This window comes from Diabrotica virgifera, chromosome 7 (assembly GCF_917563875.1).
Source record: "Diabrotica virgifera virgifera chromosome 7, PGI_DIABVI_V3a".
In the NCBI taxonomy this organism is placed as follows: Eukaryota; Metazoa; Arthropoda; class Insecta; order Coleoptera; family Chrysomelidae; genus Diabrotica; species Diabrotica virgifera.
Window position 1 is genome coordinate 243,805,680 of NC_065449.1, and position 13,944 is coordinate 243,819,623.

Sequence of the window (13,944 nt, forward strand, 5' to 3'; positions counted from 1 at the left end):
GATTATTTAGAGTAAATACTTTTTTTAAATTTATTTTTGTTTATTATTGACCAACTAATATTTTTTATAATTAATGTTTTTAATTTCAATGTTTTAAATTAATCACTTTGACATTTATGTCAAATTTCCAGTAAAAGCTTAGATACTTGTTACTACTGGCGCTCGCGAATTTTTAATTATCCCCTCTACCTACGAGCTCATAGCGTATAGAAAGTATTTTTCTCAAGGGTATATGTATTCAGAAAAACAGTTCATACACAATATAATACATATTGTACCTATGGCTAAAATCCATTACTTATAAATTACAGAAATAGCTATACCCAATAGATACGAAAACCATAATTTTCCTAAACAAGACCACAACTTATCTAAAATTGATTTTATCACAATGAACCTCTCTATTTTTATGAAAAAATTAATGAAATAAATTCCATTTTATTTTTTTTAAATTTTTTTAAAACCCCTATTCCCATAAAAACCTCCACCTCTGGTAGATGAAAACCAGCATTTTGTTCTATGTTCACACCCAACAGTGCCATCTATGGAGGATTCCGAATATTATGCTGACAGAATTGTCAGTACTGTCAAAACCACCTGTAAATTGTAAATAAATATATTTTACTAATTAATACTCAACAATAGATTATAGACAATAGATCATATCTTATTTTAAATGGAGGAAAATAATTCTTCATATTATTTAGAGTTATCCACAGATCCAATAAGATTTGAAGCAGTAAATCAGTTGACAAATGTGTTTTTTGATGATTCCAATAAAGATGTAAGTTAATGTAAGTACTATTACTTAGGATAAGGTTACTCTTATACATTTTTTAAGGTATTTGCTGTACGGTCTGGAGGAGTAATGGGTGTAGTGGTAAAAAACGCAGACGAATTTCAATCATTAGACTTTAGAATGGAAGACCAGGGTCCTGTCTTATCCATGAAATTCTCTCCTGATCACAAAATCCTGGCTGTCCAAAGAACCAACAGTTCTGTAGAGTTTATGAATTTCAATGGGACAACACTTGATGTCGAGTATACGCAGGCTTGCAAGAAGAGTTCTAATATATTAGGATTCGTCTGGTCTCAAGTAAACGAAGTTGCCTTTATAACAGATCACGGAATAGAGTTGTATATGATTATACCAGACAAGAAGTATTTGAAACATTTAAAAACGACGTCTGCTACTGTTCAGTGGTTTGTGTGGTGCAATGTCAATAAAATCGCACTGTTAGCTTCAGCTCATGGGTCACATTTACTGCCTGTTGTTATTAAACAAGGCACAATTAACAAGCTATCGAAAGTTGACAGTAAGTATCAATATACACAAAAGATGGTAATTTGTTATGTGGCCTAATCAACATCCTGCTTATTCTTCTGACTGATAGAAATCCAGTTTTACTTCTAATATGTTTGCCAGTATTTGAGTGAAGAGTTTGTATAAGTGGTTTAGTAAGCTAATGGGCCTCTTCAAGATCCAATTTATCTCCTTTTTTATGAAGGAGGATTGTAACCAAATTCTTCCATTTATTTGGATTGTTTTCATTATGCAGAAATAGAGTAAAAAGTATCTGGACTCCTATCATCAAAAGTGGACCTCTTAGTTTAATTCGTTCAGTGCTACTCCCACAGAGTGTTGGCACAAGGGTTTCATCGAGGGTACTGATACACACGAGTGTCATCGTATAGAATCTATACACCTTTGTCTTTTCATGTCAAATATGGAATATAGCATCTTCCTCTTCTGCTTCTAGTAACCTTTTCAAAATAAGTTTTGAAGCCAATATATGCCCTTTTCTACATCTAATATACTGAAGTATAGATGCATGTTTTGTGTATGTCTCTTGTCTCAGTCGCGTAGTCATTTTAAGGAGTGACAGTTCATTTGGTGTCGCCAGTCTCTGTAATCTATCTCGGTCACTTGTTGCTTTTTACTACTACTACTACATGTCATTTTATAACGTTCTCCACTGTATTCCAACTTCCAATCGCGACTTCGTCTGGTTGTTCCATAGCTCCTCTTCTATTTCTCTTTCTCTCAGCTCTTTATTTATTCCTTCGCTAATACTTTTTCTAGGTCTACTTGTTGCTTTTTATTTACCTTAATCAGGAAGAGCAATTTTCACCCTGTTGGTTATTAAATGTAAAGAATATGTAATTTTTAGCTGAACCAAGCAGAATGGCCCTTGAAAGGGACATAACTCTAGGAACATTATATGGTATACCTGCAGTTTTAATATTAAGGCATCAAAATGGACCAAACGCCGCTGAAGTTCATATTCACACTTTAAGTGGACCAGGACAGTCCCCACTCAAGACACATGTTTTAAAGTTGGGGTTGTCGGGACGATTTGCTATTAATATTGAAGATGATATAATTTTAGTCCATCATCAAGTAAGTACACATTTGAATTTGTTAATAGTTTGTTATGAAATGTTAATAATTCTTGCAATACTGGCTGTAAATAACATAATTCTTTTATAATAAAGCCAATATGTGTTTATGTAAGTGTGCAAAAAAAGAACCTCCCAAAAGAAGAATCAATAGAAACCAAGTTAGTATGTAATTTGTTTTTAAAAAAATAATATCCTTTTTGTTTATAAATGTTAACAGTTAAAAATTTCGCAGATTATTAATGAATACCTATATTTTATGCAATTGCATCATATGCAATTTATACAATTTAAAGTAAGTAGTAGCCCTTCAAGGAGAAGATGTGTCCGCAGAACTTCAAATTGGAGCGCCTGAAATATTTGCAATATCTCCGGTTCTAGAAAATTTGAACCTTCATTTTTTAGAACTAGGTAACTGACGAAGTTACCCGGTAAAGTATAAAGACGTAGTATCTCTTATAAAAATAGTAAGACTAAGATGGGCAGAACATCTAGCAAGATCACAGCAGTAGAATCCTTATGTCACAACTTGTGAGAAGTAGAAATAGGGGTAGGCCAAAACTTAAATGACAGGATGGTGTAGATGAGGATGGTAGAAAAATACGCGCAGCAAACTAACAACAGTTAACAATGGATAGAACTGGCAACAATGACGTAATAGACTTGGGAAGATTGAAGCTCTTTTATAGGGCTGTAGCGCCATTGATGATGATGAACTTGACGAAGTACCAACAACTAGATAATTTTCAGTTCCCAGAAAATTCATAATTTATATTTTTCAAACATATTTTTTGTTGTTTTTAGGCCTCAAGAAGCTCTGTGATATTTGATATTTCGTTACCAAGCGAGAGTGATGGTACTGTACACTATCATTCACCGATAGCTCCTGCTAAATCAATGAAACCTGCTAGTCTTACCCTACCGGGTCTCATGGCAAATGAAACACATGTGTGCGAATTATGTATCCTTTTTTACACTATAAATATTGCGTTAACATAGATATAAAGCAGTACAATTGATCTTTCAAGAAAATATTTCCGAAAAAAGAGGTCTTAGTTAACAGATTGAATTAGTTAGGTAAATACCAACACTTATAAACTCCTTAAAAATACAAGAAAATACCATCGAGAAAACAGTACGACCATCTAGCTTTAATTTGTGGAGTGCAAATGAAAATTATGAATTGGTCGTATTATTTCGTAAAAAAAACTTAAAATATTGGGAATAAAATGGTTGTCGATTCACGGCCGTAGCGTATATAAGGGAGGATTTTTATGAACCGGACTCAGTCATAATTTCGATGTAAAGTGCGCGTTATTGATAAATCTAAAATAAATTGTACAAAATAATTATTATGTTTTGGTGTGTAAATAAATTAAAAATAAATAATAATAACACAATTAAAATGTTTTCAATTAAAATAAAGTTAATAAATAAAAACAGTTCAGAATTCTGAAATTTTTCCATTGAAAACACTTTCTTATCATCATTAAATTTTTTACTAACCAAATTTACTCCAAATAGTAATACTCCGATCTCTCAGTTACACCATTTTCCTTAATATTTAAATAGATTCTCCAAATTGGGTAGTGTTCCAGCCCAATATTATAATAGATGCAAAATTAGGATGTCTTTGGCACATTTCATTGTGTTTACCAGAATTGTGTGATCACATAACTGACTTGGGCATTTGCACTCAGGTCATGTTAAAGAGGACCAATGGAAAGACCGTTCTGTTAAAGGTAAGTTACACATCGTTTATCGTCAGATTGTTCCGGTATGCTATAATGCTATAATAATGTAAAACTTAAAGTATATAAAATGAAGAGGTGAAAAAGTCAGAAATGAGGACTCAATATTTTCCTGAAGTCGACCATAGAGGGTCTCAACACTTTCATCTAGTTACAAACGTTCTAGACGGAGAGGCAGCGCTAAAAAAATCTGTTTGAATTTACTAAAGCTAAATTTTTCACAGCTGATTACTGTGATTGTGTAGAGAAACATACTGCGGTCGGTCAAGCGAAACGTAGAACAGGGGTTACTGAGAGGGTATGAAAGTTGCTTTCCTACGAAGGTAATTAAATCCATTTACTAAGGCTGAAAATCAGTACACACATTCTAAATTGAATATAAATAAAAGTTATTATAGTCGGTCAGCTGTATGACGGGACAGAGCCGGTCGGTCGGCCACAGTGAATATACAGGGTTATTCACTATATTTTGACCCCCTTGTAAAGTGAATAGTAGTAAAAGGACAGCACCGGTACGGGCCCACAATTTTTTTCCCTAGATCTACTGACAAACTGGGCATTTGACAACATCTGGCAACAGCGCCTCCCATAAGAGCCTGTGTATTAGAGTTAGATAGAAAATCAATTTTTCCCCAGATTCTGGGGAAATTTTAAAAAAATTTTAAGGTCCATTCTGCTCATTTTTGACGCTTTTTGTTGAGAATATATTATATTCTTTGCTAAAAGTATTAACTGACTAGGCCCAAACTGCGCAGTCGCAATCATGCCGCTGAAAAAAATTAATACTCAACTCCATTGGGTTGCCTTAGATACCCACTAATATTTTTCACTACTAATATTTTGCTCGGAACGTAGACAAAATGTTTGATTTCAATCTTATGTCTTTTATTCTAATCTTTATCGGTGGTCTGAGTTTCTGTAAAGCAATAGAAGAATCGCTTGTTATCATACAATTAATTTTTAATCCTTATAAAAGTCCCATTTTTTGAAAAAATGTGAAAACGTTGAATTATCCACGTCCGTCTGTCCGTCCATGAACACAACTCCTTCGTCACTATACCAGGTAGAATGACAAATGAGGTGTCGAATGAAAGCTCATAACTCAAGGATGGTACCTACCAAAGGTGAGAAATTTGACCTAAGACTTCCGGTTTTAGAAATACAATCGGAAGTACTGTTTAATACCGGAATAATAAAAGCGATATATTATTCGACGCGCGTTAACAAGACGAGAACAAATATATACTTCCGGTTTCATGACTGTCTCTCCGTCCGTCCGCGAATATAGCTCCTGTGTTAATAATACAGATAGAATGGCAATAAATGAGGTGTCGAATGAAAGCTTATAACCCAATGATGTTAATAAAGATAAGAAATTTGACAGCGGACTTCCGGTTTTAGAGTTGTAACCGGAAGTACCGTTTTAAAGTTACCGAAATAGTATAAGCGATATATTATTCGACGTTTCTTAGCAAGACGAGAACAAATGTATACTTTTGGTTTTTATATCATTTCCCCATTTCCGGTTAAAGAATTCTAACCGGAAGTGCCATATTGTAGTCGCAGAAATAGTACATGTGATATATCAATCGAAACGGATTGAAAAATTGAATTTGGTTTCGGTTTTGAAGTCATTTCTTTTTAAGTATAACCGAATGTTTAGTAAAAGAGTTCAAATATCGACTTCCGGTACTACTTTCGACCACTTTGGGTGAAAACATAGGCTTACGAAATCCAATTACTTGTTTGATCGTGTATAATGAAATTTATCATATATTCTCTAGAATTCTATATTACCACCTCCTACAGTATTAATTTATCCGAAAAATAAATTTTTGTGCCAATTACAGGTACTAATGAATCATATAAATCAAGAAAAACTACAACTAGATAAACTTCAAGAATCCTTTACCCACATTAACAACATCTACAGAGACTTTATTGAAGCCGAACTGCAACCAAACATAGCTACCCCTCCTAACGCTCCAGTGGCTCCAAAAAGTAGTGCACAACAAAAACCAAGAGTACTAATAACTCAAGAGGATATGATGAACGAGATATTCCAGAAACTGGACACCGAAAAGGATGTGGCTAAAATAGAGTGGCTATTGGTGAGCTATTTGACTTCACTTTCGGAGTGTAGCATACTAACCCAATATAACTTGAATGAACTCCTAGTGACTTGTTTGGTAAGTATTTTTGTTTTGACTTGCTTTATGAATGCCCAAACGGCAAGTAGATTCTTTTATGTGGTTTATTCTCAATGAGACATTCAATAAAAGCCAAGATCCTTAAGAACAGTGTCAAACTTACGATGGTAAGATATCATCGTACTAGTCTGTAGTCAATTGTAAAAATTTATAGTACGTGGTCAATTAAAGTCTAGCTAATGAGCCCAGAACAGGAGTCCATCCAAATCCATTTTTTTACCACATTTTTCTGACAGCCACAACTCCTTCGCTTCTTTGATTTTCTGTATTTCTTATTTTTCTATGTCAATGGACTTCTACATTCGTCTTTCTATTTTCTGGACTTCCTTATGTATTTATTCTTTGATCTGTTGGCCGAGATCAGCTTCTTTTAGCCTTCTTAGATTAATTCTAGGTGTTTTGGTGGCTGTTTTTTATTTCCTTTAGTTTGAGTTTCATGTCTGCAAAAACAAAGTTGTGGTCACTTGCTATATCTCCATCTGGGTAAGGTTTAGTCGATACTATGGCCAACGAATATATACTCTAATAGAAAAGTCTTCTTCTTCTTCAGGTGCCATCTCCGCAGCGGAGGTTGGCAATCATCATAGCTATTTTAATTTTTGAGGCAGTAGCTCTAAATAGTTGTTTTGAGCTACATCCAAACCATTCTCTCAGGTTCTTCAGCCATGAAATTCGTCTTCTTCCGATGCTTCGTTTGCCATCTATCTTTCCTTGCATTATGAGTCGTAGGATGCTATACTTCTCGCCCCGCATCACATGTCTGAGATACTGTAGCTTTCTTTCTTTAATTGTAAGTTCAACTCCCTTCTCTTTACCTATTCTTCTCAGTATTTCATTGTTCGTAACTCTATCTACCCAGGAAACCTTCATAATTCTTCTATAGGTCCACATTTCAAAAGCGTCAAGTCGTCTTATTGTCTCTACATTTAACGTCCATGATTCCACTCCATAATATAGTACACTGTAGACGTAACATTTTGTTAGACGTACTTTAAGAGCTAATGTTAAATCTTTGCTACATAGGACCTTTTTCATTTTTATAAAATTAGAACGTGCTTTTTCGATTCTGACTTTTATTTCTGTAGTGTAGTCATTATTTTCTGTTATAAGTGTTCCTAGGTAAGTGTACTTTTTTACTCTTTCGATCTGCTGGCCCTCTACTATCAAGATTTCGTTAGTATTATGGTTGTTTTTACTAATTTCCATAAACTTCGTCTTTTTGATATTGAGAGAGAGTCCGTACTCCCTACTACACCTTACTATTTTGCTCATCAGTCTTTGCAGGTCTTGTAAACTATCGGCTATTATTACTGTATCATCTGCATATCTGATGTTGTTAACTAAGACTCCATTTACTCTTATGCCGATTGTTTCATCTTCCAGAGTTTCTCGCATTAGCTCTTCAGAATAAGCGTTAAATAATAGAGATGATAGTATGCAGCCTTGCCTGACTCCTCTCTTTATTTCCCTTTCTTCAGATGTTTCCTTTTCAATTCTTACTATTGCTCGCTGATTGTAATAGAGGTGTGTTATTAGTCTTAAATCTCTTTCATCTAGGTTTTTATTTTTTAGGATTTCCATGAGTCGATCATGTTTTACTTTATCAGACGCTTTATTGTAGTCTATAAAACAGACGTAAAGAGGATGGTTAACATACAAACATCTCTAAATAGAAAGGTACGGCCCTGTAACGTTTTAGCATAGGATTTTGCGTTCCAACTGAGTATGTACCATGGAGGTGCATAGAGCTGACAACGACTACGACACCTTAACCGATCTCATTACCGCCCGCACTGCGGCCGCAACATCTGTCGTCAAAAAGCCTGCTTATAAACGTGACCATCTGTTTCATATAAAAGCTTCTTCTAGGGGCTATATTATATTCTTTGCTATGGCCTTACGAAATCTTTGGTTTATAATGATGTAGTCAATCTGGTTTCTTCTATGTTCTCACCGCCATCTCTAGGGGCTTTCCTGGTGTATATTCTTCAGACTGCATGCTTTTTATTATATTTTTTTTTATAGAAATATACTCTAAATATTCTCTTCCAGGCCAGACAAAAGAAATTCACCGTACTTCAACAAATGCTTCAGTACGGAGTCATTTCTGACTCCAAATCTTTGGCATGTCTTTTACTCTCTTTAGGAAACATGCACCCGGGCACCTCCCAAATGGCGCTGGACATGCTAACAAGATTGGACGCGAAAGAAGAAATCCAGGAAGTGTTGTTGAGCGAAGGTCAAATTCTGACAGCTTTAAAACTAGCGGACAACGCTGCTAATCCTAGGAAGTTTTTGACAGCTGCGGAACAAGATGGAGATGTCACTCTTCAACATAGCGTTCTTATTTATTTAAAAAATAATCCTGAATTTGAGGCTGTTTTCCAAAAAGGTTAGTTATTAGACAGGTTTTTTACTATATACATAAAACTATAGGATGTCTCAAAACTTACATATATATTCCTGCTTTTCTTCAGAATAGAAAGATTAGCATCAGAGATACGAAAAAATATTTAAATATGAGATTGTAGCTTATTTAATTCCCAAGAACTTGGTTTGCAAAAATTTTTTTACGGCAAAATTGAGTGAGCTATTGACAATTAAAACTTGTAATATCATGCAAAAACCACCTTTACCAACCCTTTCAATGCCACCTATTTTTGTGACTGAGAGTTTTAAAAGGATTTAATATTAATAGCCTTATAGATCTTATACAAACCTACAAAATTCTTTTTTAACGAACTTTTTAAGATTAAAAATAAAACAGTTACGTTTAAAAAATCAATATATTTTTTTTGAAAAAAAAAAAAAAATGAGAAATCCAATTGGAAGCATAATAATGTAAGTTAGCGGTGTTTTTAGTCATTGGCATTATTTATTCTTCCTTATTTATGTATTATTAATAGATTCTAGAAGTTTGACTGGCTTAGATTGATTAGTTTTAAAAAAACTGATGTTTAAAGCGAATAACGAATGTTTGCAATTTGGTAAAAAATGCCATTTTCTTCAGAATAGAACGATTAGCATCAGAGATACGAAAAAATGTTTCAATATGAAATTGTAGGTAATTTAATTCTCGAAAACTTGGTTTGATAAAATTTGTTCTGCGGCAAAAATTGAGTGGATCGTAAATGAGTATACCATCGAAAAACAATGATTTTTTAGAAACAAAACTAATACTTTCGATAGCGAATAAATCAAAAACTAATAATTTTATCAAAAAAATGTATAGAACCTTTTTTTGCTTAGAATTAATATTTTTATTAATTTTTCGGTCAAAATATAATAAAAATTTCCACCCCCGAGATGGGGTGGCAACCACCACCATGGTAAACGCGCCTGTCGGCATCATATAGATTTTGATCCTTGGATTATCCACTACTTATTCTCAAATTTTCAAGCAAATTGATCCATTCTGTAAAAATTGCGAGGTGAAAAGCTTTGGTTCCTGGACTAATATAGTACCCCATACCATAATGCTTGGTTGTCTTGCTGTATGACGTTCAACAGCCAAGTCTATATCTCGTCTCTCACCTCGAAAACGTCTTACCCTTATGCGCCCATCAGAGCCACCCAAACAAAACCTAGATTCATCACAGAAGCAGACAACGTTGTCTGTTGCATTTTTTTGGGTATCAGTATATTTATGTTGATGCATTAGTTTATTGTAAACTGTGTACTAACGAAACATTTTAATTTTCAGATGAGCGATTGTCAAACTTTATCCAACAATACAACTCCATATTTGACAGAAGTAGTAATTAAATCTAGTGGACATTTTATTTAGAAGCTTTTCATTTATAAGAATAAAATATTGTCTCCAAATATAAAGACTGGAAGAATCATTGTACGTAAAAGAGGTCTAGAACTTTGCAGTAATGACAAATTAGGTAATTTTATTTATAGCCAATTTTTCTATATACTTAGCTTTATTTTTATTAATTTTTGTGAAATATATAGCTTTATATATTTATAAACATAAAGATACACTTATTTATTGTAACAAGATGTATTGTTTTTATTATATTGTTTTGTTGATGATACCTTTCTCTAACTCAAATGAACCTACCGTTTCCACCATTCTGATACTAAAACTGTCTCTAAAACTAAAAAAAAGGCTGAATAGCCTTTATAAGCTGGAAAGCTGGATATAAACGCAGATGTCGGCGGATACAGAGGGTGGTCAACAGGTCCATGGACCCCCTATTGTATTTAGTCTATATCTATTTTTTTATTATTTAATATTTTTTTCTGTCAACCAGAGCTCAATTCTTTTGATACCGTAGGTATCTGAGATGACTGAATTTTATCCTTAGAGTAAGTGTGAGTCATATGGCTAAATCTGGACAATAAAATATTTGCGGTACGTGTGACCCCCCTATTATGAATTTCTAAATCGGCGCCTGCAGATGTCTGTATATACATTGTTGTGTATTGTGATTATATCGGGTAACAAATTTATTTTAAAGCCAAAACATACAGAAGATAAGGTAATTAGCGTTAATTGCTTGTTAATCACAATCTGCATATCGGACTTTCGTAAACCTCGGGCGGATGTGATGATATTTGATACATGAATGAATGATACTAAACGACGATCGAGTGGATTAGTACTTGATTGCATTTATTTATTAATGTGAAATGGACATATAAGGAGAGGACGTCTCGCTCAACTCACCAGGGGGAAAGACATGTAAGGATCTACGATTAGCTCTCGTAAGGGATGGGGTTTGTGAACCGTCGAAATCGCTCAGCTCGCCAAGAAGACGGGGTTCGGAAGGTTTCAGAATATGTTCGGGCTATACTTAACTCACCAGTTATACTTTGTTGATTATTCTCCGTTCAACGAACCGAGAATCGTCAAATAGCTTTTCGTTCTGTCATTTATAGCGTCAGCGACGGTATAAAAACACGTTTTGCTTATGGGGATGGGTACGTATTTTCGGCTGCAATGCTATTCAAATGGGGATTCATTTTTTTCGAATCCCGAGAAAACTAATAAGTATTTTTGAAAAATTTAAACGCAGAATGAAAGATCACGTTATTAGCGAGGGCCGAAAGTCCCTGAGAACTTCTATAATGTTTATTTTAATAAGTTACAGGGGTGAAAAACTAAGAGAAAGTTTAGTGTGATTTTTAATTTCAAATATCTGATTCAAAATATACTTTTTATTTATTCTAAGGGACTTTCGGCATTCGGTAACAATTTAGTCTTTCATTCTGCATTTAAATTTTTCAAAAATATTTATTGGTTTTTCAGGATTCTAAAAAAATGAACACAATGTCACGCACTCTTGACACAATGACAACAAATTTGAGTAAAAATGAAGCATAATTTTCTTATTTATTCTTACTGTCATGTGATATTCGTAAGATTATTTTTTAATACGATGGATATTTTCTTAAATGTGACAGTTGTTAAAACTAGGAAACTGGTTGCCATTAAACAGAAACAATCTACTTAAAAAAATTCTATCGGTAATTTTCTACAGTAGATAATTCTCAGTATAATTTTAATCTGATTGGACAGAATTAAACACGTGATCAAAAATCTTACTATACGATTGGAAGTTAAAATCATTAAAAAATAATCAATTTAATTTTTATTTCGGGAAGCTTTCTATTGGTCAGAATCTCCTATGAATGAAATAATCACATTTATTAACTAAATTAATAATTTGCAATTATACAAATAATAGTTATCCAAGAACATTCAAAAGTTAATGATGACATTTTCAAGTAGAATGACATTCTAGTACAGTCGGAAAAATGAAAGAATACCCATGAACAATCGCATCAATCACTTATTTTGTATTTGCTGTCTTTTTCTATAAATAACAAACGTTTGTTATAAAAAAAGATAGCAAATACAAAATATCTGATTGATGTGATCGTTCATGGGTATTCTTTCATTTTTCCGACTGTAATGTTTACATATCCATACGAGTGTGAATTTTACTACACTTAATTTGCCGTGTAAAGACAGAAAAAGTAGGGATAGCCGTAAAATATTTGCGAATTATGTACCGATGGCCTTAATACATTGGCGTATTCTAGATTCTAGACGATATAGTTATATTATCGCCACAGTATGGTCAGAGCAACTCTTGGATGTAGAGAGCACATTTTCTATACATGAGAATAAGTGGAAGAGAGCCTTGACGAATTTTGAGGGCTTCGAAACATCTATGCTAAAAATCCTACAAGAAAATATCTTCAAAATGGTTTTGTTTTTGAAATTTTAAATAATGTATCGATTTTACAGTTAAAATAAAACTCTCGGTTCGAATTTATATACGACTATTTATTTACACAAGTTTATAGTACGGAGTTCGATTTATAACTAACTCCTAAAAATTAGCGTCCTTAGGTATATATTGAATACAAAAATACCAGAAATACAGCGAAAGTTCCAGAAGTTCCAGGATAAATGGATCTCTATTTATGCACGATCTTCGCCACCGAACAGTCGGGAGAATTCATTCCCCACGCCGCTCGCACCGGGATTCATCTAAATATTTCGGTGAATATCTGGCTGTAGAGATGGAACCTGTTACTTGCGGTAACTCTTTCGCTCCAATAATATTATTGTTCCCTCAGAATTTTCGTAGATATAAGATTTTAGTTTCTTTTTGGTGTTGAATGATAGGAAATTATTAGGCAACGGTAGAAAACTAAAACATCATAATAATGAACTTTAAATTTATTTGTGCGTTTAATTTATTTAAAACATAACTTAAAATTTCTAAATTAACATTTTTGTAACCGACAACAATCAATCAAGGCAATAACAATCGCCATTCCACAGATTAAAATATGACACAAAAAATTAAAATTAAACATAGATATCATACGAGCAAAAGTAGGTTTTCTTTAAATACATGTTATTGTTTTGCTTGATTGAAAATGATTTATGAGTAGAATTCACAAAATATTTACTAATGTGAAAGCACAGAAATCTGAAATCTGGTAAACGATATTAAGAGTTTAAATGTTATTTTGTTAGTAGCATAAAGTCAGTGGCGGTTTCTCCATAAGTGCACATGTGCACGTGAACCCCCAAAATTATTTTCACACCAACATTCATATATGTAATATTTATCATTCTATAAATAACATTTTAATGTAACTATACAGTAATTGAAATTCGAAATAACAGATCCAACGAGTTTATAAGTATCTAATAGGTAACATTTAATTATTTTTATTCTATTTCAAAGGAGAAAGTTCACGGATGCGAGGCCTTAGACAGAACCCCGCGTTCACCGCTCTCACAGTGGTTCCTATACAATGACTTTTATTGTGTCTAAAAATTCGTGAATGTATTTAAAGTTTTTAAACAAAGCAATTAGTTATTGCGGATTTTACGAGTGTTTATATTTTATTAATAATATTTTAATTTTTAACGTTAATAAGTAAAAGAACATTGGCTCATTGAAAGCTGTTAGCAGCGAGTTATCGTCAGCAATGATTCCAGTGGCGTATCAACCGAGCAGGTAACATGAACAACTTTTCAACAGGCTTTTATTCCCAACCAAATTATGAACAAAATGTAAAAACCATGGCTCCAATGATCCAAAATC

The 13,944-nt window shown here is 33.4% G+C and overlaps 1 protein-coding gene across 1 annotated transcript; it reads left to right on the forward strand.

Annotated features, from left to right (window-relative positions):
- Positions 1 to 566: 566 nt before the first annotated feature.
- LOC114329327 (regulator of MON1-CCZ1 complex) lies at positions 567 to 10,402 on the forward strand. The gene is made up of 8 exons (XM_028278385.2): positions 567 to 784; positions 842 to 1,316; positions 2,172 to 2,401; positions 3,205 to 3,361; positions 3,973 to 4,142; positions 6,002 to 6,340; positions 8,414 to 8,753; positions 10,065 to 10,402. The coding sequence occupies exons 1-8, from the start codon at positions 677 to 679 to the stop codon at positions 10,124 to 10,126; spliced, it is 1,881 nt and encodes a 626-aa protein (XP_028134186.1). The 5' UTR covers positions 567 to 676; the 3' UTR covers positions 10,127 to 10,402.
- The last annotated feature ends 3,542 nt before the right edge of the window (positions 10,403 to 13,944 follow it).

Bases quoted from the DNA above. Each gene is read 5' to 3' on its own strand.
- LOC114329327 (XM_028278385.2), top strand. From the start codon at position 677: ATGGAGGAAAATAATTCTTCATATTATTTAGAGTTATCCACAGATCCA. The intron at 785-841 runs GTAAGTTAATGT...ACATTTTTTAAG, and splicing joins TTGATGATTCCAATAAAGAT to GTATTTGCTGTACGGTCTGG. The intron at 3,362-3,972 runs GTATCCTTTTTT...ATATTTAAATAG, and splicing joins AACACATGTGTGCGAATTAT to ATTCTCCAAATTGGGTAGTG.